Source organism: Equus caballus, chromosome 7 (genome assembly GCF_041296265.1).
Source record: "Equus caballus isolate H_3958 breed thoroughbred chromosome 7, TB-T2T, whole genome shotgun sequence".
NCBI classification, from domain to species: Eukaryota; Metazoa; Chordata; class Mammalia; order Perissodactyla; family Equidae; genus Equus; species Equus caballus.
The window spans coordinates 1,097,538-1,122,069 of NC_091690.1; the positions used below are offsets into that span (position 1 = coordinate 1,097,538).

Below are 24,532 nucleotides of genomic sequence, written 5' to 3' on the forward strand. Positions count from 1 at the left end.
GATGTGTGTGGAATGTTCTCATGTCCTTATCGACTTGCTATTCTCCCAGCTTTTTAAGCAACTGGATCTGAGTGATGCTTCTAGAACCCTTGGGGGTGGGGGTGGGGTCCCCATTCCCGCCCAGCAACCAACCCCTCCCCCCAGACACACGCGTACATATGCGTGTGCACACACGCACGCACACCGGCTGCCGTCCTTCCCGTGGTGTTCCCTGGGCGCCGGGCGCTGGAGTCCAGGTGGACGAGGCCCCTTTCTTCCACTTTCCCCTGACCTCCAGGCCCGCTGGCCAGAGTCCCTGCTTGCAGTGGACAGGGCTTCTCCGACACCCTCCGCTGGGTTGATCACTTGCTGTTCCTGGCGTTCAATGCCCAGGGGGTCAGAGACCAGGCCCTCTGGTATTGTCCTCTGTTGGAAACTGAGGAGTTGGCTTGGGATCCTTCTAGTTGTAGAACATTCTAGAACATTCTACGGTGATCATATTGGGTCAAGCCGCCATTGACGCAGGTCATGGAAGAGTCCCTGGACTCCTGGGTCCATTTCAAACACTCTCATTTCATGCACACACGCGCACACGCTCACACACACCAGCTCCCCACCCCCCCCACCCCACTTGGCCAGCCCCCTCCAGGAGGCCCTGGCCCTGACCTCTACCCTCTGACCCCACCCTGGGCCTTGCCCCATCCCGCAGCCGGTGGTCACCCACCAAAGACCCCTCTCCGTGCAGGGAACACCGCCTCCAGCACAGCTCCTTCGAGCCTTTGACAATTTTCTCTGAAATACCTCAAAATATTTAATGTATAGTTTATGTGATACGAAAAAAAAAATCCTTAGCTAGTTTTTGGAATACGTGACTTGAAGCTTTATACCGTTAAATTATAATTTTGCAGACGATGGTATGTCGTGTCTTTGGCGAGTTCCGTGGGAGACTGGTGAATGTCGGGCGGGGCCGGGTGGTCCCCGCGGAGGCCGGGCGGGCGGAGGGGGGGGACGGCGGCGGGCGCTCACAGATGTCCTGCTGGAGCGAGTCCTTGAGGAAAGGGGGGGGGAGAGAGAGAGAGGGAGAGAGGTGCACCTTTCTGTATTCTGGCGAGCTCTGTTTCTCGTTTTTTGCAGTCATGTCTTATGAGAGTATTTATTATTCTGTGTGTTCTGTGTTCAAATGTAATTTAAGAAAAAAAAAGGAAGAAAAATGAAAAAAAAAAGAGGCGATGGGATTTGATTTGCTGCATGACCAATGTACTCTTTCTTGACGATAATGTACTATGTGCAGGGGGAGGGGGGGTGGGCGGGGCCATGGGCAGAGCCCCCGATTCCGTGTCGCATCGTTGTGTTTCGTCCCCCCCGGGGCGGGGGTGTCCCAGGCTCCTTCGCGCTGCTCTGTGTCGGTTCCCCCGTGGCCAGGATCTGTGTCTGGCCAGCTGGCCCAGAGGCAGGTGGAGAGGCAGGAAGGAGCCGATGGCTGCAGGGCCTCAGCACCCAACCCTGGTCACCTCCCACACCCACGTGCCACCCGCCTGTGCCACCCGGCGGGGGTCCTGGGCCTCCTGTTCCTCGTTCTCAGGGGCCCGTGGGTGTCACTGCCCTCCTGGACCCCCACCCCGACCCCAACCTGGTTGGTTTCATGGTAGCATGAATTCCCAAGTGTCTTGTTCAGAGGAGAGAGACAATCAGACAATTCAAGTCTTGTCACCCAGGGCGGTGGGGGGCTGGGGCGTACCCAACCTTCTGAGATCCGAGGGGCCCTCCTGAGACGCCCCCCTCCCCAGGCAGGCACCCAGGGGAGCTCCACCAACACCTTCATCCCCCTTGGCCCTGGGCTGGGCATGGGTCCACCTTTCCTTCCGGCCTGGGAGATGGGGGGATGCACACCTGGGGACCCCTCCCTCCTGACCCACGTTGGGACCCTAGAGAACAGAGGGGCTGCCCGAAGATCATGAAACGGGGCCCCGGGACAACCTCTCTGCCTGTGACTCCACTTCTGCCACGAGGTCCCACACTCCCCACAGGAGAGAGCCCGCTCTCCAGGCCGGGCCCCAGGCAGTGGATTGTGGTAGCCAGAGGGGGTCCCTTACACCCTGGAGAACAGAAGCCCCCCGTGGAGGGTGGGCCCAAGGCCGCAGGCTCAACCCACCCCAAATGAGGGCCAGGGGTCATGCTCCCAGGCCTCTCCCGCCGAGCCCCCGTGCCAGCTGGAACTTGGGCCCAGTCGCATTCTCTGCCCATCACATCCCGGGGCTCCTCCTGGTGGCCCCAGCTGACCCCCCAGGGGCTGGTCTTTGGGGGGATTCTCTCAGCCTGGGGTGAGGGAAGGCCAAGAGGCCGCCTGGCCCTGAGTGTTTAATCGGGACTGGACACTGGGGCTGCTTTAAGGGGAGACACTACATGGGTCATCCGAAGCCCCCCCCCCCCCCCCAGTGCTAGAGGGAATGGACGCCATCTCCACCCCACCCTCAGGCGACAGGCTTAAAAGTTTAAAAAAAAGAAAAAAAATCATCATCATTGTTAACCGTTGCTGTGCTGGATCTGTTGTTTTGTTTTTCTCCAATAAATTATTTTCAAGTCACTCACCTGAGTGTGTGTGTTGGCCGAAGGCGGTGGGCTGGGGGGCGGCAGGTGCAGGCGAGGGGAGGGCTGCCCACCGTGAGGATGGGGAGGGAGGAAGGGTCGAGGGAGGGGTAGGCCGCCTCTCCCAGCCCACCTCTGCGCTCCGCGCCCTGCCCTCTTCCTTGGCAGCCGCCCTCCCTGAGCCCCCACCCCGCGGGCCTCCACCTTCCACGGGATGGTTAAGGATCTGAGAGCAGAGCTGTGGGCCTTTGCGGGAGCCTCAGGGCCTGGGTCTGGGAGGCGTCGCTGCCCGTTGCTCTCTGGAGCCTGAAGCACGAGGAGGTTGTGCATCCCCCCTCCTCCCGGTGGAGGGGCAGAAGGCAAGGCGGCCTGGTGGTGGAAGAGGCTGGGTGGTGCCGCAAGTGGACCTCAGCTGATGCCTGGGAAGGGGCCGGGAGGCAGCGGTCTGGGAGCCAGGGCCGGTCAGCAGAATCTGCTTGGCACCTCCCTCCTCTGCGAGAGCCATCCAGCTCCATCCACCTTCTCCACCAGAAGAAATCCCAAAGGAAAGAGACGCTTTCCCTGCAAATCCCCCATCAGGCCACTAGGGGTCAGGGTTTTCATCTTTAAAACCAGGGAAGATGGTTCCATGAGGCACCAGAGAAAGAGGTAAAAGGAAGTGAGGGAGCCTCGGGGAGCCCTGGGTCCGAGGGACCCTGGTTTATTAGAGAAAGAAAAGGACGTGGAGCCGTTGTCTTCGGGGGACGGCCTCATGCTCGCCGGTTGATGCTGACAAAGCCTGGGCGGTCACTGGTCCTTCTCAGGCAGGGGCGGCTGTTCCGCTGGGTTGGGTGGCACTTGGTCCCCACTGGGCACCACCGGCTGCCCCTCCTCCGGCCCGGGCTCCCCCTCCATGGGCAGCTCGTAGGCGGATGACTCTTCTGTAGACAGTGGCGTGACTTCCACCAGGGTAGAAGAGGTGTCGGTGGGAGGTGGCCCCAGCTCCTCCTCCTCTGGGAGCTCGAGCTCCTTTTCCAAGCTCTTCAAGGACGGCAGCGAGACACTCCAGAGGGGTTTCCTTGCTTCCCAGGCTCCTGGCTGGCTCTCCAAAGGCAGCTGTCCCGAAGACGGTGGCTGACTCCCAGACAGCGGCAGCTGGTTTTCCCTGAGTGACAGTGGCATGTCTTGAAGGGAGGGTGGCCTCTTCCTGGCTAGTGGCAGACTCTTAGGAAGAGAAAATGACCAGTACCCAACCGATAGTGACCTCCCCTGCTTCACTGGCAACTTCTCCTGGAAAGACCTGGATTGCCACTCTGTGCTGGCAGCCACGCTCCTGGCGAGGGAGAGTTGGTTCTTCAGATGAGGAGAGGATGGCCCGTCCACAGTGAAGGATGAGCTCACCACAGTGGTGGGCTGCATGTCCTCAGAGGACACCTTACCCCGGTGCTGGTGTCTCTTCCTCCCCAGGAATGACATCCTCCTGGAGTACCAGGGTAGCTCTTCGAAACTCGGGGGGAGCTCCTCATCGGATGGGACCTTCTGTTCAGTCAGCATGTCGCTGTTGACCCCTGGTGGCTTCCGCAGACTGGTGCCCTGTGTGATGAGGTCTGCGTAGCCCTCACGGTGGGAGAAGGCATAGCTGGAGCGCCGGCCACGTGACTCCCGGTGTATGTAGGGCATGGGCTCCGGGGTGACGAGCTCCTCACTCGGGGCCTCCTCCTCCTCCTGCACAGCAAAGGGGAGGGTGAGGGTCAGCAGCCTCCCACACCATGCTGATTGCTCTCAGGTAGCCTGCTCCTTCATGGGGGTCATTCAGAGCCCTTGGCCACCATTGACTGGCCAGGCTCTTCCTTACCCAGGTTGACCCAACTAGAGTCCTTCCCTGGGGCTTAATTCTGGACCAGCCAATCAGAGTCCTTTCCTGAGACTTAACTCTGGGCCAGCCAATCAGAGTCCTTCCCTGGGACTTACCTCTGGGCCAGCCAATCAGAGTCCTTCCCTGAGACTTAACTCCAGGCTAGCAAATCAGAGTCCTTCCCTGGGACTTAACTCTGGGCCAGCCAGTCAGAGTCCTAGCCTGAGACTTAACTCCGAGCCAGCCAATCAGAGTCCTTCCCTGAGACTTAACTCCGGGCCAGCAAATCAGAGTCCTTCCCTGGGACTTAACTCCGGGCCAGCAAATCAGAGTCCTTCCCTGGGACTTAACTCCGAGCCAGCCAATCAGAGTCCTTCCCTGAGACTTAACTCCAGGCCAGCAAATCAGAGTCCTTCCCTGGGACTTAACTCTGGGCCAGCCAGTCAGAGTCCTAGCCTGAGACTTAACTCCGAGCCAGCCAATCAGAGTCCTTCCCTGAGACTTAACTCTGAGCCAGCCAATCAGAGTCCTTCCCTGAGACTTAACTCCGGGCCAGCCAATCAGAGTCCTTCCCTGGGACAAACTCTGGATCAGGGGAACGCCCAGCAGGGAGCCCAGGCCCCCTCACCTTGGGGCGTGGCTTCTTGAGGGTCTGGTGAATGAGACGGAAGGCCAGCACAGGCAGCGTGTTCAACGACACGTTCACCAGGATCACCAGCAGGATGGGGGACTGGGACAGCACGTTGCGATCAGCGTCTGGTGAGAGGGCAGGGTCACGGCCCGGCCCAGGATGGAGCCTCCCCAGAGCCTGCTTGCTGCCCGCTCCGCCCGACACCCCACCTCCGCCCCCTCTCTTCCCCCCCCAGAGGGACACCTTTGTGCAAATTCCCAAAAGGCGCTCGCGCCTCCCCATGCGCGGCCAAGGAGACGGCGGGTCAGGGAGGGCAGAGCAGGCACTCCGTCCTGGGCACGCCCATCTCCGGGGCCCGCCACCCCGTCCCCTGCTGGGGGCTCACACAGAAACGGGAAGGTCTTGGGGGAGAGTTTGAAGAGCCAGAAGCTCTGGCTGGCCCAAGTCATGAGTATGTACAAACAGAGGCTGAGGAGAATGGCCAGCACAAACAGGACGGTCCAGTATTTGAGGATGAGGATGACCTGCACGAGGAGCGAGGGGTAAGCAGGGGCGGGCGGGAACCCCGGGGCTGGGCTCCGTGGAGGAGGGCGAGGGCTGAGCCCCCCGGGGTCCACAAAGGGCAGGCTCACCCGGCGGCGAGACCTCAGCGGCCCGTGTCCGAGGCCCCCTTACCTCCATGGTGACGGACAGCAGGCCCGACAGGGCCACGACCTCGGCAAATGACTGATAGTCGCCGAAGATGACGGGCCCGCCCGAATCACGGCAGACCCACAGGGTCATGAAGAAGTTGACCAGGGAGGTGCCCATGCCGTGGGCCACAGCTTGGAGAAAGACCCAGTAGTTAAAGAGCTCGTCCTTCTGGCCCACGATGTATAGCTCCGGCAACTTCAGGCTCTGCTCCGCACTCACGTCCTGGCAACGGGGCATAGTGGGTAGGGAGCGGCAGCATTTGGGACCGGCTCAGGGGTGGGAGATGGCCCCCACGCCACCCTAGGCCCCCAGCGGGAGGAGGGGGCACAGAGACAGGAGCATCCTCAGGGAAGGAGGAAGCCAGGCCTCGGGCTGCTCACCTGCTCGAACAGGCCGATGTACAGGACCGGAAGGGTGGTATACAGCAGGTTGAAGAGCGCCAGGAACCAGCCTTCGTACAGGGGCTGGGGGGCGGCGGCGGGGAGGAGAACGCGGTCAGCGGAACCAGAAACGCATCTTTCCCTGAGGAGACCCACCCAAGCTAGCTGGGCCCCCGCTCCAGGAGAGGATTCCAGGTGAGCTGGAAAGTCACATTGCAATCAAGTTTGGGGCTAAGACCAGGGGTGGGTTAAGTGAGGCTTGAGAAAAGCTGGAAGATAAAAGGCAGAGGGAAAAAGTACAATCTAATCTTATTAAAACAGCGCCTCTGCGTGGGTTGGGACTGGCTGGCTTCCCCAAGGAGCCACAGGAGGAAACACGGCTGGGGAATGCGTTTTCAGACCATTTTAGATTCAGGGAATCACTGGTGGGTGAGAGATTCGGAAGAGACCCCACAGGTAGGGAGCTCAGCTCCCTTCCCGATGCAGGAATGCAGTCCAGTTCAAAGGAGATGGGTTTCGGTTCCGAAAAACCACTTCCTGTGCCTTCTGGGCCCGAGCAAATAGGTAACAAGCAGGAAGTTTGCGAGAATTTGAATTTCTCACTGTCGGAGGAGAGAGTCACAGACGAGGATGTGGAAAAGGCTAAGCTGCGCCTTGCGCTGTGGGACCGGACTCAGCGTGAACTCATGGTCTTTAAAGGACACAGAGACAGACAGACGGAGAGACACAGGCGTGGCTGTGGGTCGGCACGTGGTTACCACGTGCGCGTCGCTGGCTCCATCTGCTGAGACGGCTGCGCGCCCAGCAGCGATGAGCACAGCGGCCACAGGGATCTGGGTGTCCAACTGCCCTTCTCTCGTGCAAAGACGCGGAGCTCCTCACGGGAGCTGCTGACCCCAGGCTTTGCTCAGGGAACCCCTTTGTAGCCCCAGGAAGTGAGGATGCGCTCGGAGAAGAGCAGACACGTGTCCCAAGGACAAATCGGGGACAATCCGAACAACAAAATAGAGAACAGAGTAAACCTCCGTGAGTCCACACGGAGAGGAATAAGGAACTGAATAAAGAAATGGGGGAGAAGGAGCCGCTCTTCCTGCAGAAGAATTCCAGTTGACAAGGAAGAGCCGACGAAGGAATTCACAAATCTCAGGGCACAGATCAACCTACAGAAAACCATCTGTGTTTCTGTACAGCAGCCACGAGCCGTCCCCGAAGGGAATTAAGAAAACAACGCCCTCTAAAGTAGCGTCTAAGAGAATAAAATGTCTAGAAATAAAAAAGTGAAAGGAGCGATACGTATTTGTCAAGGGCGCCTCTGTCGAACTCCCGCTTAAATGCCTGGGTATGAGTGACGGGGAGCTCACTCTCTCACACAGCCCTATGATTCTTCTAAGGCCCCAGAGAGCACATCTAGTCTCCGCCCTGATACCATTGAGTAGTTTCAAGTCAGGAAGCAGCCCTCACAGTCACATTCTCTGGGGTTCAGGGTGTCCCTCTCTCCCTAGAAGGACACCCATTTGGGGCATCTGCCCTGCCCTTGTTGCAAAGCTCCAATTTGCCAAACAGGCCTGAAAATGTTGGGCACAGAGCTGAGCAGAAACAATCCCCTCCCTTTCCCTGGACTCTATGCCTCTATGAATGCAGCCATGCAAGAGGCTGCATTGCTCTGTGACCTCAGGCCAGCCCCGCCTCCTGAGGACCCCAGAGTGTGAGCACGCCGGCTTCTCTGCGAAGACTACGGGAGAGACACGGCCGTTCCCTGCAGCGCACCTGGGCGGTGAAGCCGCTGTAGAAGGCGAACCAGACCTGGGCCATCATGCTGGCCAGCGTCTTATAGATGAAATAGCGCAGGAACTTGCAGACGCGCAGGTAGGACCAGCGCCCGTGCACCAGCAGCAGCCGCTGCAGGAAGCAGAACTGGGCCAGCACGTAGTCGCTGTTCTGCGTGGCCTGCATGCCCTCCTGGCCGGCCAGCCCCACGCCGATGTCCGCGGCTGCGAGGGGGACACACACAGCTTGTCCGTCCCGGCCGCCCCCAGCCCGCCCGGCGCCCACCACCTCCCCCCGCGCGCGCCCCCCCCTCCACCCCCGGCCCTGCTGCCCACCACCCACTCTTGATCATGTTGACGTCGTTGGCGCCGTCGCCGATGGCCAGGGTCACCACGTGCTGGTATTTCTTGACCAGGGCCACGATCAAGGCCTTCTGCTTGGGCGTCACCCGGCAGCAGATGACCGCTTGGCACCGCGAGGCCAGCTCCACGAAGGCGCGCTCCCGCCGCATCTCGGGGCTCTCGTGGGCGCGCGCCTTCTGGTCCGGCGACGCCAGCCCCGTGCTCCTCAGCTGCGTCCCGAGGGAGCGCCACATCAGGGACAGCCGCCGGGCCTGCAGGAAGTCCGTCCTCCTCTCGCCAGGCTCCTGCCACGGCTCCTCCGCGTCCGCGTCCGCGCTCTGGACCAGCGCCCGCGGCTCCTTGCGCAGGGACAGCAGCAGCTGGTCCTGGACGAGGGGGTCGGGGGGCAGGGGGCGCATCACTCCGCTCCTCCCGGGCCATCCCTAGGCTGGACCTGACCCTCCCTGGCTCTGCCCCTTCCACCTCCCACCTCCCACCTCCGGCCCCGCGGGTCCTCCCAGGCCCCTCCCGAGCGCCAGGGCGCCCCCGCATCCTCCCTGAGCGGGCACTGACCAGGAAATCCCCGTTGATGACCATGGCCATCTTGACCTGTGGCAGGAACCGCTTCTTCAGGCAGTTCTTTCCCAGCAGGTTGTTGTTGCTCTCCCAGTAGGCCTCCAGGATCCGACTGGGGGGGTGGGGACCCAGCTGGGGCTCAGCCCTCTCCAGGCCCTCCGCAGCCGTGCCTCGGTTTCCCCGCCCTGGGAGCCCAGCCCCGGGTGGAGGGGAGCGCGCTCGGCAGACCCCCAGGGCTGGGGGTGCCCGCCCCCGCCCCCGCCCCGGCCTCGGCCCGGGCCCCGGTCCCCGCTGCTCACGTGATCTCCTTCTCCTCCAGGATGAGCATGTTCTCCGAGAGCAGCTGACAGGCAAAGCCGATGTTCACCGCCGTCTCTGCAAAGCGGCGGGCTCAGCACCGGGCAGCCTCCGCCCGGGCCACGCCCCCTCCGCCCCGGAGACCCAGCCCCGCCCATCACAGCAGCACGCCCCGCCCCCCGGCCACGGTGATTGGCTCAGAGGAGGGCATGCGACCTAGGCCGGCCAATGAGAGCCAGCCTTGAGACTTTGGCTGCAGCTCTGAGCAGAGGGACCGCCCCTCCAGCTGGCTGGGGCCAGGCTCCTGGAAAGAGGTGAGTCTGAGGCCACGGCCAAGGGGGAATGGGAGACACAGCAAGCCCAGGGCCCTGGGCACTTTTAGGAACCCACGAAAATGACCTAATTCCCGTTCAAATCAGAAGGAAAAACAAAGTGACCGTAACCCGGCCTGGATATTTCTCTTTATCCCGACACGGCTGTGAGATGTCATTTTCAATATTGTGTGCATGTGTGTGGCTCATGCCCACAGAAGTCCTAATGTGGCCCCGCTGGCACCCGTGCCCAGTGGGGTCCCAGAGAACTTGCAGGGGTGGTGGCCAGTCAGGTCTCCAGGCCCACTGGACCCGAGGTGGGCTAGCTTTTTGCCTAAGTCGCTGGGCAACCTCCGGCAGGTGCCCCAAACTCTCTGAGCCCCACTGGGCCATCTGTGACAAGGGAGGACCGAGGGCCCCACCTCACAGGAAGCACCCGGCACCACACTGCCCACCTGAGGGAGGTGCCCTGGGAACCCCAGCATTTTTCATTGTTCCAGTTTCTCTTCTCCCAGAGACAAGGTGGAGGACAACGCTGAACCCACACAGGCGGAAGGGGTGGACGGTGGCGCTCCGAGCAGGTTATGACTCTCTCCCACCCGCCTCCCTTGTCTCCACGCTGAGGGCGGCCGCCCCCAACGCACCTTGCTTGTCCCCTGTGAGCACCCACACTTTGATGTTCCCCTGCTTGAGACACTGGATGGTTTCGGGGACGCCGTCCTGGAGCCTGTCCTCAATGGCTGTGGCTCCCAGCAGCTGAGGGGGCACGGGGCGGGGGGCAGGGAAGAGACTGAGCAGGGAGCCAGCTCCCGGCAGGGGTGGGGGTCCCGGGCCCGCCCCCCGCTCCGCCCACCTGGAGGTTCTGCTCCATCTCCTCATACAGCTGGTGCAGGGCGTGGGCCCGGTTCTGCAGCAGGAGGCTGGCCTCCTGGTGGCGCTGGTGCCACTGCTCATACGCATCCTTGTCCACCTCCTTGTAGGCGAGGCACAGCGTCCGCAGGGTCTGCTCAGCCAAAGACTGGGGGCCGGCGGGCGGGCACCACCCGGTCACCACCTTGCCTCCTTGCACGCCTCCAGCCCCGCCCCCGGCCCTGCCCTCTGCCTGCGCTCCTGGGACCTTGTCCCCACCCACAGCCCGTCCTCCCCCAAGAGAGGGGCGGGTGGTGCACCACCCGGGGCCCAAACCTGCCCTGTCTGGGCCCCTGGGCCCCCTGGTGCCCAGCCCCATTCTGCCTCCAGACCTCTGCACCTGAGGTCCCCTGGCCAGCAGCCCCCTCCTGCCGCTTCACGTGGCCATTTCTTTTTTTTGAAGAAGAAGAAGATCAGCCCTGAGCTAACATCCTCTGCCAATCCTCCTCTTTTTTTTTGCCGAGGAAGACTGGCCCTGAGCTAACATCCGTGCCCATCTTCCTCTACTTTCTATGTGGGACGCCTACCACAGCATGGTGATCCGAACCAGCGAACACTGGGCCGCCGAAGTGGAACGTGTGCACTTAACCGCTGCACCACCAGGCTGGCCCCAGGTGTGGCAATTTCTAATGACCCTGCAAGACCCTGGGTGCAGCCCCCTGGGCCCCTCCCGGACCCCGGGGCCCAGGAATGTCTGCGCCCCACACTTGGCCTCATTTTTCAAGGGGCTGAGGCCTCGGGGTGGGGAGGGAACAGGAAGGATCCTGAGGGACTCTGTCTCGAGCCCCCCGGGGGGGGACCCAGAGCTCACTCACCCCAGGGACGCTGCTCTGGGGACCAGGTGGCCCTGAGGAAGGCATCTGCCATGGCTCCTGCTTCCGTCCTATGCCCCCCACCCTGCCCCCTGCTTTCTGCCCCAACCGGTGGCCCCCGGTGTCTCTCAATTTTGCTCTTGACTAGAGGGTGGCCCCTGGGCATCAGGAGCTTCAGACAGGCCTTTGTCCCTCTTGTGCCTCAGTTTACCCATCTGTTCCATGGGGCCGTTGAGCCGAGCCGTCTTACTCCTGGCCTCTGGGTCATGATCTGACTGCAGTTCCCTAGTTCTGAGTCGGAGACCTGACTCCCGGCTCCCCACACACCCCGCTCCCCGCTCCCAGCAGCGCAGGGAACTCTGGGAGGCCCGAAGCAGAGGGATGCGTGACATTCTTTCCACAAACAGCTCCCACCACTGGCCCCTGTGCGGAGTGATGTTGGGGACCCAGCAAAGTCCTCGGGGAGCCCCACAGGGTCAAGGATAGGACAGAGAGAGAGGTGCCGGCATCGTACGCCAGCCCCATGTTAGGGTCCAGGCAGGAGAGGCTCCCTGGAGGTGGGGACCTTGTGGCTGAGTCCTGGGTCCCCAAAGATCCTGAGTGACTAAGAGGAGGAAGGCATTCCAAGCAGGAGGGAGAGTGCATGCAAAGGTCCTGAGGCATCACCTGAGCACGGGGAAACTGCAAGCCAGAAATGGGGGTCCTGGGAACCCCTCAAGGGGCAAGGCCATACCAGGCTAGATGGGAAGAAAGACGCAGCCTCGAAAGCTGGGCTGAGGAGTTTGGGATCCAGCCACAGAGAGGAAAGATTTGGCCGGGAGGGGGGCAGCGTCCAGGGTCAAAGGCTAACCACAAGGTGCCTTTGAGTAACTGAGAAAAAGTCACCCCCTCTGAGCAAGTGCAGCTTGAAGTTCAGCCCCCTCCCAGCCCATGTGTGTGCGGGATTGGGGGTGGAGGCAGAAAGGACTTCGTGCAGTGCACAACCTGGCCAACTGTACATGGTTACCTGAGGCCATTTCTCTACACACTGTCCTCCTTTGCCCCCCTCCTCCTGTCCCTGGGCCCTCAATCCCTGCCCATCTGCCCTCACGTCCCACAAGGACTCACGGCCAGGATGTCCTCCGTGGTCCACTCCATCACGCCTTTCTTGCGCAAGCGCTCAAAGATGACCGTGTCGGCGCCTTTGGTATACAGGTAGATGGAGCCCTCGGGGTCTCGGACTGCGGAGGGAGAGGCCGGGCTGCCCACCACACGCGCTCCCCTCCCCGCCCGCCTCCACCCCCGTCCCGGGGGGGAGGCGAGGGCTCTGGGCCCCAGGGGACCGGCCACCTAGCGCCGCTCACCCAGCACCGACATGCGCTTTCGGACACTGTTGAAGTCCATCATGGCCAGCACCTGGTACACCCGCTCCTCGCCCAGCTCCATCACCGTGATGCTGTCCTGCGTGCGCGCCAGGAACACATAGCCGAAATTCCGCGCGGCCGTCACCAGCGCCTCCTCATCGGGCGACGCCGCCTGGTACAACAGCTGGTCTGGAGGGGGAGGGGGCCGCGGGGCAGGACCAGCGGTTCGCTGAGAACAACCCGGTCGGTCAGGACCCACCCCTACCCCAACCCTGGCGGCCGGTTCTGCTTCCATCCCCAGCACAGGGCGGAAGCACACCAGATATTTGTGGGATGAGGGTCCCTGGGCCGGTACCACCTCTAAGCCCAGTAAAGGAAGCTGGATGCCTGGGCCCCAGCCTTGAGGACCTCCCCCTCCCGGCTTGATAACAGACCTCGAGCCCCGGGCCTGGACGCCCTCTAGGTCCACAAGAGGTGAGGCTTGGGACGGGGGCCGGAGCGCCCTCTCGGGCGGGTGGAGGTGGCACAGGCCGGCCGGGCACTCACTGTTCCTTTCCTGCACCATCACCGTGTGGCAGATGGCCAGCAGGCGCCAGAACTCGCGCACCATCTTGTCCTTGTTGCCGCGCACAGCCTGCAGGAGCTCCGCGTTGTGGAAGGGCAGCTTCCCGTCGGAGAATTTGTTCCAGAGGTAGGGGCTCTCCTGCGGGGCGGTGAGCGCATGGGCCGGCTCTGGGGGCGTAGCTGGCCGTCCCCCCCACCACCCGGCCGCCCGGCGCCTCGGGGTTGGCCACGCTCACCTTGCGGCCGGTCTTCTTTTCCTCGTCGCCTGCAGAAAGACCCCGCTTCAGGCCTCAGCTCCCCGGGCCCCACTCGGGGGTCCCGCAGCCCCCACCCGCCAAGCTCAGGCTTCCTGGAGCCGCCAGATGCAGCCAGACCAGCCGGGCCCAGCGCTCAGGACCTGTCGCCCCCAGCAACCAAGGACCCCCAGCCTCAGCCTCACCTTCTGCTCAAAGGAGGGAAAGAGGCAGCCCCATCTCCCAGGGGGCCCAGGAGGGCAGCCCGGAGGGGGACTCAGTCCTAAGAAACACGTTTTGTCTTATGTCCTCATGGTGTCCTTTGAAAACTGGGAAACTTGGCTGCTTACTTTGAAAAACTGGATGATTTCACATAAAAACCTGGGTCCACAGTGCTTCTAGGAACATCACAGGACCCGGCCCGGGGTGGATGCCGCTTGCCACAGACCCCACTGCTCCCTATCGCCCCCCTCCCAGTCCCCGGCCGAGGGTCAGGTGGCATTTGCCAGAGGTGCTGGTCGCTGCCCACCCGCCCTGATTATGACCCAGCCCGGTCCTCTGCCAGCTTCTGGTCTAGACCACGTGCCCTTGTTGGAAGCTAGACCGGGGGTGGAGACCTACGCCCACCCCGCCGCCCATTTTCGTGTGGCCCGCGAGCTCGGAAGGGTTTTCACGTTTCTAAACGGCTTGGGGGAAATTGTAACAAGGACGTTATCCCGTGACACAACAAACGCCATGAAAATTCGAAATTCAGCGTCCACATGCCCACAGTGGCCGGGGCTCCCAAGTTCAGTCTGTCAACCCCCAAATGACATGAGGCCGCGGTTCTGTGGCTCGATCTGGGTGGGAGTGCCAGGCACGGGGCAGGTGGGACATCCACGAGACCCATGCAGCCCCCTGGGGGGGGCCCTCCATCAGCCCAAGGCCAGTGTCCCGGCCGCGGCGGGGTGCCGGGCGGGGCCCCACCGTAGAGGACGCCGTTGATGCAGCATTTCTTGAAGGTCATGATGTTCTGGGTGAGCGTGCCCGTCTTGTCCGAGAAGATGTACTCCACCTGGCCCAGCTGGTCGTTGAGGCTCGTGCTGCGGGCCTTGGCGGGCATATCTTTCGGCTCGTAGTACATCTGCGTGTCCCAGTTGATGAAGACGCTGTTCCCCAGGTAGATGAACTCGGCCCTGCAAAGGCAGCCGGGTCACTTCCCTGGCCCCCCGTGCCCCCCGGGGAGCGGGCTGGCGGGCGGGCAGTGGGAGGGGGGCCCCGGGGACCCACATGATGAACATGGCCATGGGCACCATGACGCTCAGCAGGATGAGGAAGCCCCAGAAGATGAAGAAGGACTCGGTGGCCATGGTGCGCGCGTGCTTGGCGGCCACGTAGTGGTGCTTGGTCTTGAACTCCTTCACCTTGTACCAGAAGCCCACGGTCAGGGCCGCCGAGATCAGCACCAGGGACACAAAGATCTGTGGGGCGGGCGGGAGACGGCCAAGCGTGGGGGCACCCGGGCGGCCCCGAGACACCCCGGGGACTCGCTGGTGGTGACACGCTCGGCGAGAAAGGACAAACGTGGACACGGGACCCCCGCCCCGGGCTCTGCCATCAGGATGAAGGGGCGGCGGGGAGGCAGCTGGCCGTCCCGGAGCGGGGAGGGGGGGAACGGCAGGGTTTGGCCAGGTGTCCCAGCTGCTGTTTTTTTAAATTATTATTACAGTAACTTTTAAGAAGATAAAGTTGACTGCACAGAAAGTTAAGGGGTGTTAAAGGTCAGGAGAGGAGGGGAGCGTTTTATGATCTCCTGAGATTTTGGGAAAAGTCAGGATCAAAATTTGTCTTACAGAAACATTTTTTTTTTTAATCGTTGTTTTAAGAAAAGATTCTCTGGCCCACAGACCTGTCCGTGGGATCAGGCCGCACATTTTGAAGAGGGGAGACAGGCCTGGAAGACGGCGGTGGGGCTTCTGTGGGTGCGCCGTCCCCCCGGGGCAGGGGCCCCGGGCCGCTTACCACGATCACCAGCCTGTTGATCAGGAGGTCTAGCTTGGTTCTCTTCAGGTGGATCTTGCCACAGTTCCTCATGATCTTCGTGTCAAAACCTGCAGGGTTTGCATCCCTCCTTCCATCCATCCCTCCATCCCTCCTTCCATCCACCCCTCCAACCATCCATCCCTCCATCCATCCCTCCAACCATCCCTCCATCCATCCATCCATCCATCCATCCCTCCCTCCATCCATCCATCCATCCATCTCTCCATCCCTCCCTCCATCCATCCCTCCAACCATCCCTCCATCCATCCCTCCCTCCATCCATCCATCATCCATCCATCACTCCCTCCATCCCTCCATTCATTCCTCCATTTTTCCATCCATCCATCCCTCTATCCCTTCCATCCATCCCTCCATTCATCCTTCCATCCATCCACCCCTCCTTCCATATATCCATCTGTTTGTTTGTTTGTTTGTTTTGAGGAAGATTATCCCTGAGCTAACTGCTGCCAATCCTCCTCTTTTTGCTGAGGAAGACTGGCCTGAGCTAACATCCGTGCGCATCTCCTTCTACTTTATACGTGGGATGCCTACCACAGCATGGCTTTTGCCAAGTGGTGCCATGTCTGCCCCTGGGATCTGAACCGGCGAATTCCAGGCCGCCAAGAAGCAGAACGTGTGAACTTAACTGCCGCATCACCAGGCCGGCCCTTCCATCTGTTTTTCTATCCACCCACCCGCCCACCCACTCACCCCATCCTCCATCCCTCCGTCAACCCACCCTCCACCCACACCCCCATCCATCCATCCACCTGTCCAGCCGCCCATTCTCCTGTTGACACACAAGCATCCCACTTCTTCCAGCCAAGACAAGGACGCTGGCTGAACACGTCCATCTCTACAGTTTCAGAACCCAGGGTCCAGAGAGGCCACGCCAGGAGCCCCACATCACGGCACAGATGCATGTGGCAGCCGGGCCTGGCTTTGTGACTTCTTGCCGATGACTTCAGGGTTCTCACCGCCCCCCACCAGGACAGCTCACACTCTGGGGCCCAGAGGGGCGGTACCCGCGTAGATGACCAGCCCGTAGCAGGTGTGCGTGTTCCGGATCTTGCAGCCTCGTAGGAGGATGTTGCCGATGTCCAGGGGGTATTTCCTCCCCATCCACTCCAGGCACCCCACAAACTGGTGCATCCGGCTGTTGGGTTCCTCACACACCACCTTGCCTGTGAGCAACTGGGAGGTCAGGGAGCTGCGGGCATGGCTGGGCTCGGGCCACCCCTCTCCAACGCGGCAGGGGTGGGCTTGTGAAATGTTCCTATCACCCTCTGGCTCTGGCCGCCCTCATGGCCCCGCACAGCCCCAAACTTCCCTGCTGGCACCTCCACCCCCACCACGTGGCCTAGCTGCTCCAGTGCTGGCCCCTTCCGGCCTCAGGGCCTTTGCACATGCTGTTCCCCATACCAGGACTCACACCTCCTCAGGGAAGCCCTCCCTGACCTGGTTCCCCCCCGCCAGCCTCTTCCTCATGGTTATGATCCAGGGATGTCACTAGACGTCTACTCCTCCATGACAGCAGGTGCCAACCTCGTCTCGGTCGAGCTGGGACCCTGGGGCCCACCCCAGCACCTGATGCACAGTTGGTGCTTAATAAATGTGCGAGGAGGGAAAGTAGGAAGGACACCCACAGGCAGGAGATTCGTCCAGCACCCCGAAACCACAGGGGACAAATGCAGGGCATGGGGTGGAGTTTTCCGGAAGGTGGTGGGAGCAGAGAAGTTCCTACTGGGTGCTGGGGCCTCTCCACCAACGCTCCCCAGCATGATAGCGCTGGCCCCCCTTCTGTCTGAGAAAACAGGCTCAGGGTGCAAAGGCCGGCCAAGGGCTGTGCCTGGCAAGGGTTAAAATGACAACGGTAGGGGCCGGCCAGGTGGCGCAGCAGTTAAGTGCGCACGTTCCACTTCGGTGGCCCAGGGTTCACCAGTTCGGATCCCAGGTGTGGACACAGCACCGCTTGTCAAGCCATGCTGTGGTAGGCGTCCCACATATAAAGTAGAGGAAGATGGGCACAGATGTTAGCTCAGGGCCAGTCTTCCTCAGCAAAAAGAGGAGGATTGGCAGCAGATGTCAGCTCAGGGCTACTCTTCCTCAAAAGAAAAAAAAAAACGACAACAAGATGCAGGCTGGGACCCCAGAAGGGAGCGACCTGGAGGGCCATGGGGTTCTTGAACAACCCTCACCTGCTCTGCCTCACTCCGTCTCAGAGACTGAGTTTGTCCTGAGTGTGGAAATAGGGGCTGTCGTGGGGTGGGGTGGATTGGGGGGCGGAGGAGCCCGGGGACAAACCCACGCCTCTCACCACCTCTCTGACCCTCAGACTCCTCCTCTAAAAACTGGGGCGATGCCTTGCAGGGAGGCTGGGTCAGGTCAGGGCCTGGAGAGAGCTGTTGGGACGGGCATGGCCTCCGTCCACACCAGCGAGGCCTTTCCCCAGTCATGCGACCAGCGTGTGGACGTCGGGAGCCAGGGTGCTGCGCTTTGAGACAAAGAGTCTGCAGCAGAACCACACAGAGCGACTTGCCTTTGCAACAAGACAGGAAAAATCGTAACAACCAAGGGTCCCCTTGCTGGGCCGCAGCAAACGGTAACTATACCCACAGGGGTGAGATGGCTCCAGACGGAAAATGAGAAACTGCCGGGGGGGGATGGCGCCCTGTCGCTGGCGGCGTTTCCCACCACGGCTGCGAGTCCTTAGCCCATGGACGCAGGCTGCCTTTTCGATCAAACCGCCAAAAAGGTTTCCTTTAATCTGGTCGTGTTTATTTTTTTTCTTTTAAAGATTGGCACCTGCGCTAACAACTGTTGCCAATTTTTTTTTTTTTTCTGTCTGCTTTTTCTCCCCAAATCGCCCCGGGTACATAGTTGTGTATTTCAGTTGTGGGTCCTTCTAGCTGTGACATGTGGGACGCCACCTCAGCGAGGCCTGATGAGGGGTGCCATGGCCGCGCCCAGGATCCGAACCGGCGAAACCCTGGGCCGCTGCAGCAGAGCGTGCGAACTTAACCACTCGGCCACGGGGCCGGCCCCATGGCCATGTTTTTACAAATAAAACGTAAACTCCTGATAAAATGCTGCAGGGGGTCTTGTAACAACAGTAGCAGGCAGAACTGACCGTACCTGTCTGGGTAGATGCTGCCTGGGACACACCCCCACCCCGACACCCCATTACGGACCCCAAACCCAGTGAGGCGGGGGGCTTTCACGCCCACTGCACGGAGGGGCGGACGGAGGCCAGAGGGGTGGACGGCACTGTGGTCCCCCACTCACCACCTCTCACCTTGGAAGGACGCCATCTTCTTCACATTGTTCAGCTCATGGTGGGTGACCATTGGCGCCTGCCTGAACTTCAAGTTGGTCTCCCTGGTGATGAGAAGGGGAGCGAGGGGAAGGTGGGGACCAGATGGCGCCCAGGCAAGGCGCCCCCCTAGCCCCCTTCCAGAGTCACTCAGACGTTTTCGCCAAGCACCTACTGTGCGTCAGCTGCTCATCAGGAGGCTGAGGCCCAGAGAGGGAGAGGGCCTTGCTCAAGGTCACACAGGGTGTCTGCAAAAGGGCTGAGGCCAGAGTGTCGGCCTTCCTGCCTTTGGGGTGGTGGCACCTGGCGCACAGTAGGGCTCCCAGAAATGTTGGTGTGAAGAAGGTGGGTCCCTTTGTCTGGTTTCACCTCGCTGCCCTGCTGGCCTGCAGGCGCCCCATAAATGCTCCTGGGGTGAGTGACCATTATACCCGAGCGGGCTAGCCCATCACGGAAGGCCTGGCGCCCAGACCCCCAAACCCGTAGCGATGCCCCGAGCCTCACCCGTCGATGTCAGCCGTCTCCACGTAGCACAGGCTGCTGGGCTCGGTGCTGGCCAGCAAGAGCAGGTCGGCCTGGGGCGGGAAGGGGGGTGGGGTGAGCACACGGCGTTGCGGGGGACACGACGCCGGCGGCGGAAGGAGCCCCCCCCGCCCTGGAGTGGTGTCCCTGGTGCTCACCGGGACAATGTTGTCTCTGCGTAGACAGACCACGTCGCCCACACACAGGTTCTTCCATCTCTTCCACCGGAAGCTGCGGGGAGGGGGGCCGCAGGTGTGAGAGGGGGCCCCTCCCAGGCCCAGCCTGGGGACCCCCGGCCCCCTCGCCCCCGCCCCGCCCCCGCAGCTGGAAGAGCAGGGCCTTTGTTTCTGGGACGTCCCCACCCGCAGGTCTTGGCAGGGGGGCTCAGCCATCCCCGCCCGCCCCTTCAGCTGAGCTCAGCCCTGCCAGTGCTGACAACGGGGTCCTCAGCCTCTGCCCCCATCGCAGGGCCCACCCCAGGCCTGGTAGATGGCAGGCGCCCCATAAACGCTGGCCTGGGCCCCCATCACACCCAGCCGGGATGTCTGGGAGCATGGAAGGTGCTGGACCCTCCGCCGGGCACCCCTCCCTGCCGTGTCTGGCCGGCCGTGCTGGAGGTCCCCGCACCGGGATGGACCCCTGCGCCGCCGGCCGCCCGCCGTGGCCTCACCTCTTGCCCACCAGGACCTGGCAGGGCCGGTTGTTGATGACCCTATCGCTCCTGTGTCGCCCCTGCACCGACAGGGGGAGTCAGAGAGACGGCACCGTGCCCCACGCCGCCCAGCGATGGGCAGACAGCCGTCCCTGCTCACACCGGCGGCCCTGCCAGCGAGGCCACAGCACGCTGCGTCTGTCCGGGGACCCGGGCGGGAGGGCGGCTGGGCCAACCGCTGTCGGCAGGAGCAGAGGGCAGAGTGCAGCCACACCCGTGTGGCCGCCAAGACAGCCCGGCCGAAGGGCCAGCGGGCACCTGTCCCTTGTGGCCGCGAGACCGTGTGGATGACACGGTCCACCGGGGCCGCCCACGCCAACCCTCCCCGCACCCGCCCGGGGCTCCGGGGACCCCGTTCTGACCCCCATCCCTGTCCCGGCCGCTCCCCAACCCCACTCACGATGTCGTCCATCAGGTCTCGCGTGGCCCGGATGACGAGGAGGCAGACGAGCGGGGCGAAGAGCGTGAACCAGGGCAGGGTGGAGATCTCGGGGATGCTCTGACACAGAGGAGGTCACGCTGGCCCCTGTCTACCCGCCTGGGCGCCCCCCGACCGCGGCCTCCTGCCCTCCCCACCGGCACGCCCGGCCCCTCAACCTGGCATCGTGTCGCTCCTGCTGGCCACCAGGGCCCGGCCGTCTCTCCCCACAAACCACGGGACAATTGCCCTCTAGCCCCTCTCCCTGCCCAGAACTTCTCCCTCGTGCCTCGTCTCCCTCCCACGCCCGGCTCCCAGGTCACCTCCTCCAGGAAGTCCTCCTATGCCCCGGGGCCTTGGCTCTCTCTGTTCTCCCTCCCTGTAGCTGTGTTCCTGCCCATCACCCTTCAGGTCCGAGTTCCATCGTTACCTCCTCCAGCGGCCCCCTCCAGACCAGCCTGGTCCCCCATCGCTGGTCCCCACCACGTGGTTTAATGGCAGTCACCCCACCAGCCCATGAGCCACCCGAAGACGGGTGTCAGGGCCACCGCCAGGTCCCCAGTGCCCAGATAGGACCTGCATACAGTAGGTGTTCAATAAGCGTCCACTGGACCGATGGATAAAAGCAGAGCCTCTCACTTTACTCCGAACAGAACGGAGAAGCAGGGCGGGGGTGGTCGGGTGTCCTGGAAACTGCCCACTCGCTGGGGGAGGGAGGTGCCCCAGCCGGGACTGCCCGGCAGGTCCCGAGAACCCGCCCTCGCCCGCTCTTTCCTCCTTGCCCTCTGGGGTCAGCTCGGCCAGCTGGGGTCAAGGGGGCCGTCCGTCCTGCAGGAGGACTCCACCCTCCTCGGACCTGGAGGAGCCGCCCGTGCTCCCTCACTGCTCAGCATCTATTGAGCGCCTCCTGTGTGCCAAGCCCCTGGCTGGGCAGTGGGGACCCAGCCATGAAGGTGCTTCCGGGGCGTGGGGAGCCGGATGCCGGCCCCGTAACCACACAGACGACCACACGGAGAAACCGCCCCGGGGTCCACAGAGCCAGCTGGCCAGGGGGCTGAGGGAGGGCTTCCCGGAGGAGGTGACCCGAGCGCGGACCCCCAGGGGGGCTGCCCCGCCCCGCCCCGCCCCACCTGGAGGATGATGATGAGAAGGAAGTAGAGGTTCGACATGCGGCGGAACTGCTCACACAGGTTCAAGGGCAGGAAGGAGAAGAAGTTGTACTTGGCCGTGTGGATGATGTTGGTCTGGAGGGAGAGGTGGCATGTGGGCGCCTGCCCTGCCCTCCGGCCACCACCAACCAGCATTAATTGGGCACCGACTGAATGCAAGGCCTCAGGCCAGCATTTACTTAAGCGCCTGCTGAATGCAAGGCCTTGAATTAGCATTACTTGAGTCCTTGACTGGGTGCAGAGACTCCCTGAGCCCGAGCTGGGACCCCGGCATTTCCCCAGAGGAGACCCCCCCCCCCCAGGGGATTTTAGGCAGAGCCGAGACGGACAAGCTGTAGCTTCAAGGTCTCGTATTAACTTATTTTGATGGGAACTGGGGCGGGATGAGGGGGCCCCCGGAGACGCCAGGACCGACCCAACGGGTGACTCGGCGGGAACGGGGCACTCCGGGCTCCGTGACAGGGACCCGGCATGGCCGGCCCACCTTGTACTTCGGCCTCTGCCAGCACAGGAAGGCCTTCTCCTTGAAGCGGCTGTTGTAGGCCCGGCTGTTGGCTTTCACCTCCCACGTGAACCCTGAAGCCGAGAGAGCCAGCGTCGCGAGGGCCCGCGGACAAACACCGCTAACGACACTCCAGAGGAGGGCTAATGGGCCCCCGGGGACCCGGGGGCTGGGGACGCTGCCCCGTGGGCTGCCAGAGCCGGTAAACAAAAGGGAGGGCCCAGCGGCCCTGCACACAGTGGGCGCTCCGGGAGCCCAGGGGTGTGAGGGGTGGCCCCTCGCCCCGCCCCCAGGGCCCATCCCTGGGCTCGGAGAACAGGCCATTCACTCCCATTCCTTCTACAGAAGGGGTAAACTGAGGCCACACGCCCGGCCTGGGCAGCCCAGATAGTTCTGGGCTCGCAGCCCCTGAGTCTCGAGTCGACATTTCAGGCAGAGGGTTTGGGACTATTTGTAACCCAATGAGGACCCCCCGCACTGGACCGGTCAGATGGGTTTGGGGGGGTTCCCCAGTGCCCCCGCTTCGGCCACTACACTTTGTCATGCCCCTCGGTTTCCTCCGCCCGGCCCCGCGCCCCGTCCTCGGCCCCAGGACACGCACCCGAGTTCTTCTCTTCGTCTTCAAGGCCTTCTCGGTAGGCGAGGCTGCCCATGACGGTGGGGCTGTCAGGAGAGGGACGCGAGGTCACACTGGTGGCCCGGCCCTCGCTGGACGTTGTCCCTTGCTTTGCCATCCGGGAGCTCACGCCCAGAGGAGACCCTCTCTGAAACATCCCCTCTCATGTCCACCTGCTGCCCCCTCCCCGGGCTCTGAAGGTTCAGCCGCCGGCAGTGTGTCCTTCCTTGAATGTCCTGAGGCCCAGGGGGGCCCGGGCTGATCCCCAAAGCCGCAACAGCCCCCACGTCCCTCAGTTCCCCCAGCTAGTGACCTGACGCTGCTCGCCTCCCCCCCGACTCTGGCTGGTAACCTTAGGATGAAGGATTGTACATCTGGGCACTGCTCCCTACCCCCATGGCCACCCTCAGCCCAGGCCCCCATCGCCTCCCGGGGTCCCCCTGCTGCCCCCTTCTGTCCCAAACCCCACGTGGCATGCAATGCCCAGCTGGGTGACACGCCTGATCAATGTTTGTTGACTGACTAAACGGGGCCCCAGGGTTATGCCTTCTGTCTGGAAGGCCAAGCCACTCTTGGAGAGCTGAACTGAGCGTGGTGGGAGAGATGGGGGCGGACACGCCTTCCACAGAGCCCGGAACCTTCCCCCAGCTAGTTCACGGTCACTCTTGGTCCTTCGGGGTCAGGAATTTGATGGGGGGCCCTCAGCGGCTCCCCAAATGAGCCTGGCCGCCCAGCACTCAGCAGCTCCCTCCCCTCCAAGCCCTGGGCACCCCCCCAACCCCGTTGGCCCCCTTCCTACAGGCCTCGTCAAGGCCTCCTCACCCCTCTGGTCTCAGCTCATACTTCTCGGACCGTCCAGGCTTGTGGGGGCACGTCCTCTGGGCTTCCTCTCTGCCCGGGGTGTCCCCCATCCCCGTTCTGATGGCCCGTTCTCCCCGTCTGGGCAGCCCCACTGAACTAGGAACCTCCCGGGACGGGGATGGCCGGCCTGTGAGTCATCGGTGTCCCCCGGAGGGAGGGCCCGGCTCAGGGCCAGCTCTGATGCTCCCCGGGCCTGAGTGGGGCCGGTGCCCACTCTCCAGATGGGGGAAAGTGAGGCCCAGCCAGTGGGACCCAGAGCCGGAGAGACCCAGCGGGCACAGACGGGGCTGGAGGCGACACCGAGATGGCCAGAATCCACCCCACTGTTTGTCTGGGACAGGAGCCCGCCCCTTAGGGCTGCTCCTGCTCACTCACTCCCTCTCGGCTCACCAGAACGCCCCATTAACCCGCGGGGAGCCCCAGTATTCCCGCGGCCGCCGCGGCTCAGGGTTCGACGCCCGGCCCCGACCGGGAGATCTGCGTCCACAGGACGCCCCTGGGGACCCCGCCCTGCGCGATTCTCTATGGGGGCGCCCCTTCCGTCGCCCCGGTGCCCTCCCGCCCTCGGGTGGGGCGGGGTCCAGAGAGGGTGCGCGGGCGCCCGGGGACGCACAGCCTTGGAGCGCCGCCGCTCACCTGCGCCGGCCGGGGAGGGCGGGGCCGGGCTGCCGCGGGCGGTCCGCGGGGGTCCAGGGCGGCGGACGTGGTGGAACTGTTAGCCCGGGGCCAACGGGCCTGAAACCGGCCTGAAACGGGCGGCGCGGGCGCGGGGCGGGGCCAGGACAGAAAGTGGGCCCGGTGGGCGGGGTCAGAACGGGAGGCGGGGCCGGGGGCGGGGCCAGGGCAGAAGGCGGGGCCGAAGGCGGGGTCAGAACGGGAGGAGGGGCCGGGGGCGGGGCCAGGGCAGAAGGCGGGGCCGAAGGCGGGGTCAGAACGGGAGGCGGGGCCGGGGGCGGGGCCAGGGCAGAAGGCGGGGCCGAGGGCGGGGTCAGGACGGGAGGCGGGGCCGGGGGCGGGGCCAGGACAGAAGGCGGGGCCGAGGGCGGGGTCAGAATGGGAGGCGGGGCTGGGGGAGGGGCCAAGGCAGAAAGTGGGGGGGGGTGGGCGTGGTCATAACGGGAGGCGGGGCCGATGGGCGGGG

General features: G+C 63.0%; 1 protein-coding gene across 6 annotated transcripts; it reads right to left on the reverse strand.

The window, feature by feature from the left end:
* Positions 1-3,214: 3,214 nt before the first annotated feature.
* ATP8B3 (ATPase phospholipid transporting 8B3) lies at positions 3,215-24,260 on the reverse strand. Of its 6 annotated transcripts, none has more exons than XM_070272408.1 (28): positions 24,028-24,260; positions 22,516-22,577; positions 21,897-21,988; positions 21,374-21,487; positions 20,226-20,324; positions 19,784-19,845; positions 19,272-19,344; positions 19,096-19,166; positions 18,574-18,656; positions 16,304-16,462; positions 15,258-15,346; positions 14,526-14,659; positions 14,223-14,431; positions 13,260-13,288; positions 13,006-13,162; positions 12,460-12,648; positions 12,224-12,336; positions 10,249-10,413; positions 10,040-10,151; positions 9,087-9,162; positions 8,785-8,899; positions 8,213-8,597; positions 7,871-8,094; positions 6,104-6,187; positions 5,706-5,945; positions 5,416-5,554; positions 5,028-5,155; positions 3,215-4,269 (listed from the first exon to the last, which is right to left on the reverse strand). In XM_070272408.1, exons 2-28 carry the CDS (start codon positions 22,565-22,567, stop codon positions 3,352-3,354), a joined length of 4,311 nt encoding a protein of 1,436 aa, XP_070128509.1. In that variant the 5' UTR covers positions 22,568-22,577; positions 24,028-24,260; the 3' UTR covers positions 3,215-3,351. The 6 variants fall into 6 exon arrangements, with proteins under 6 accessions (XP_070128509.1, XP_023502056.2, XP_023502054.2 ...); XM_023646288.2 differs by having other exon boundaries at positions 14,526-14,716; positions 24,028-24,162; XM_023646286.2 differs by having other exon boundaries at positions 14,526-14,716; positions 23,353-24,105.
* Between the last annotated feature and the right edge of the window lie 272 nt (positions 24,261-24,532).

Coding starts and splice junctions, on each gene's coding strand:
- ATP8B3 (XM_023646286.2), bottom strand. CDS start 23,441: ATGGGGGACACCCCGGGCAGAGAGGAAGCCCAGAGGACGTGCCCCCAC. Junction 19,345..19,783: donor CAGGTCCTGGTGGGCAAGAG/GTGAGGCCACGG, acceptor CCCTCCCCGCAG/CTTCCGGTGGAAGAGATGGA. Junction 12,649..13,005: donor GATGGTGCAGGAAAGGAACA/GTGAGTGCCCGG, acceptor CTCCCCCTCCAG/ACCAGCTGTTGTACCAGGCG.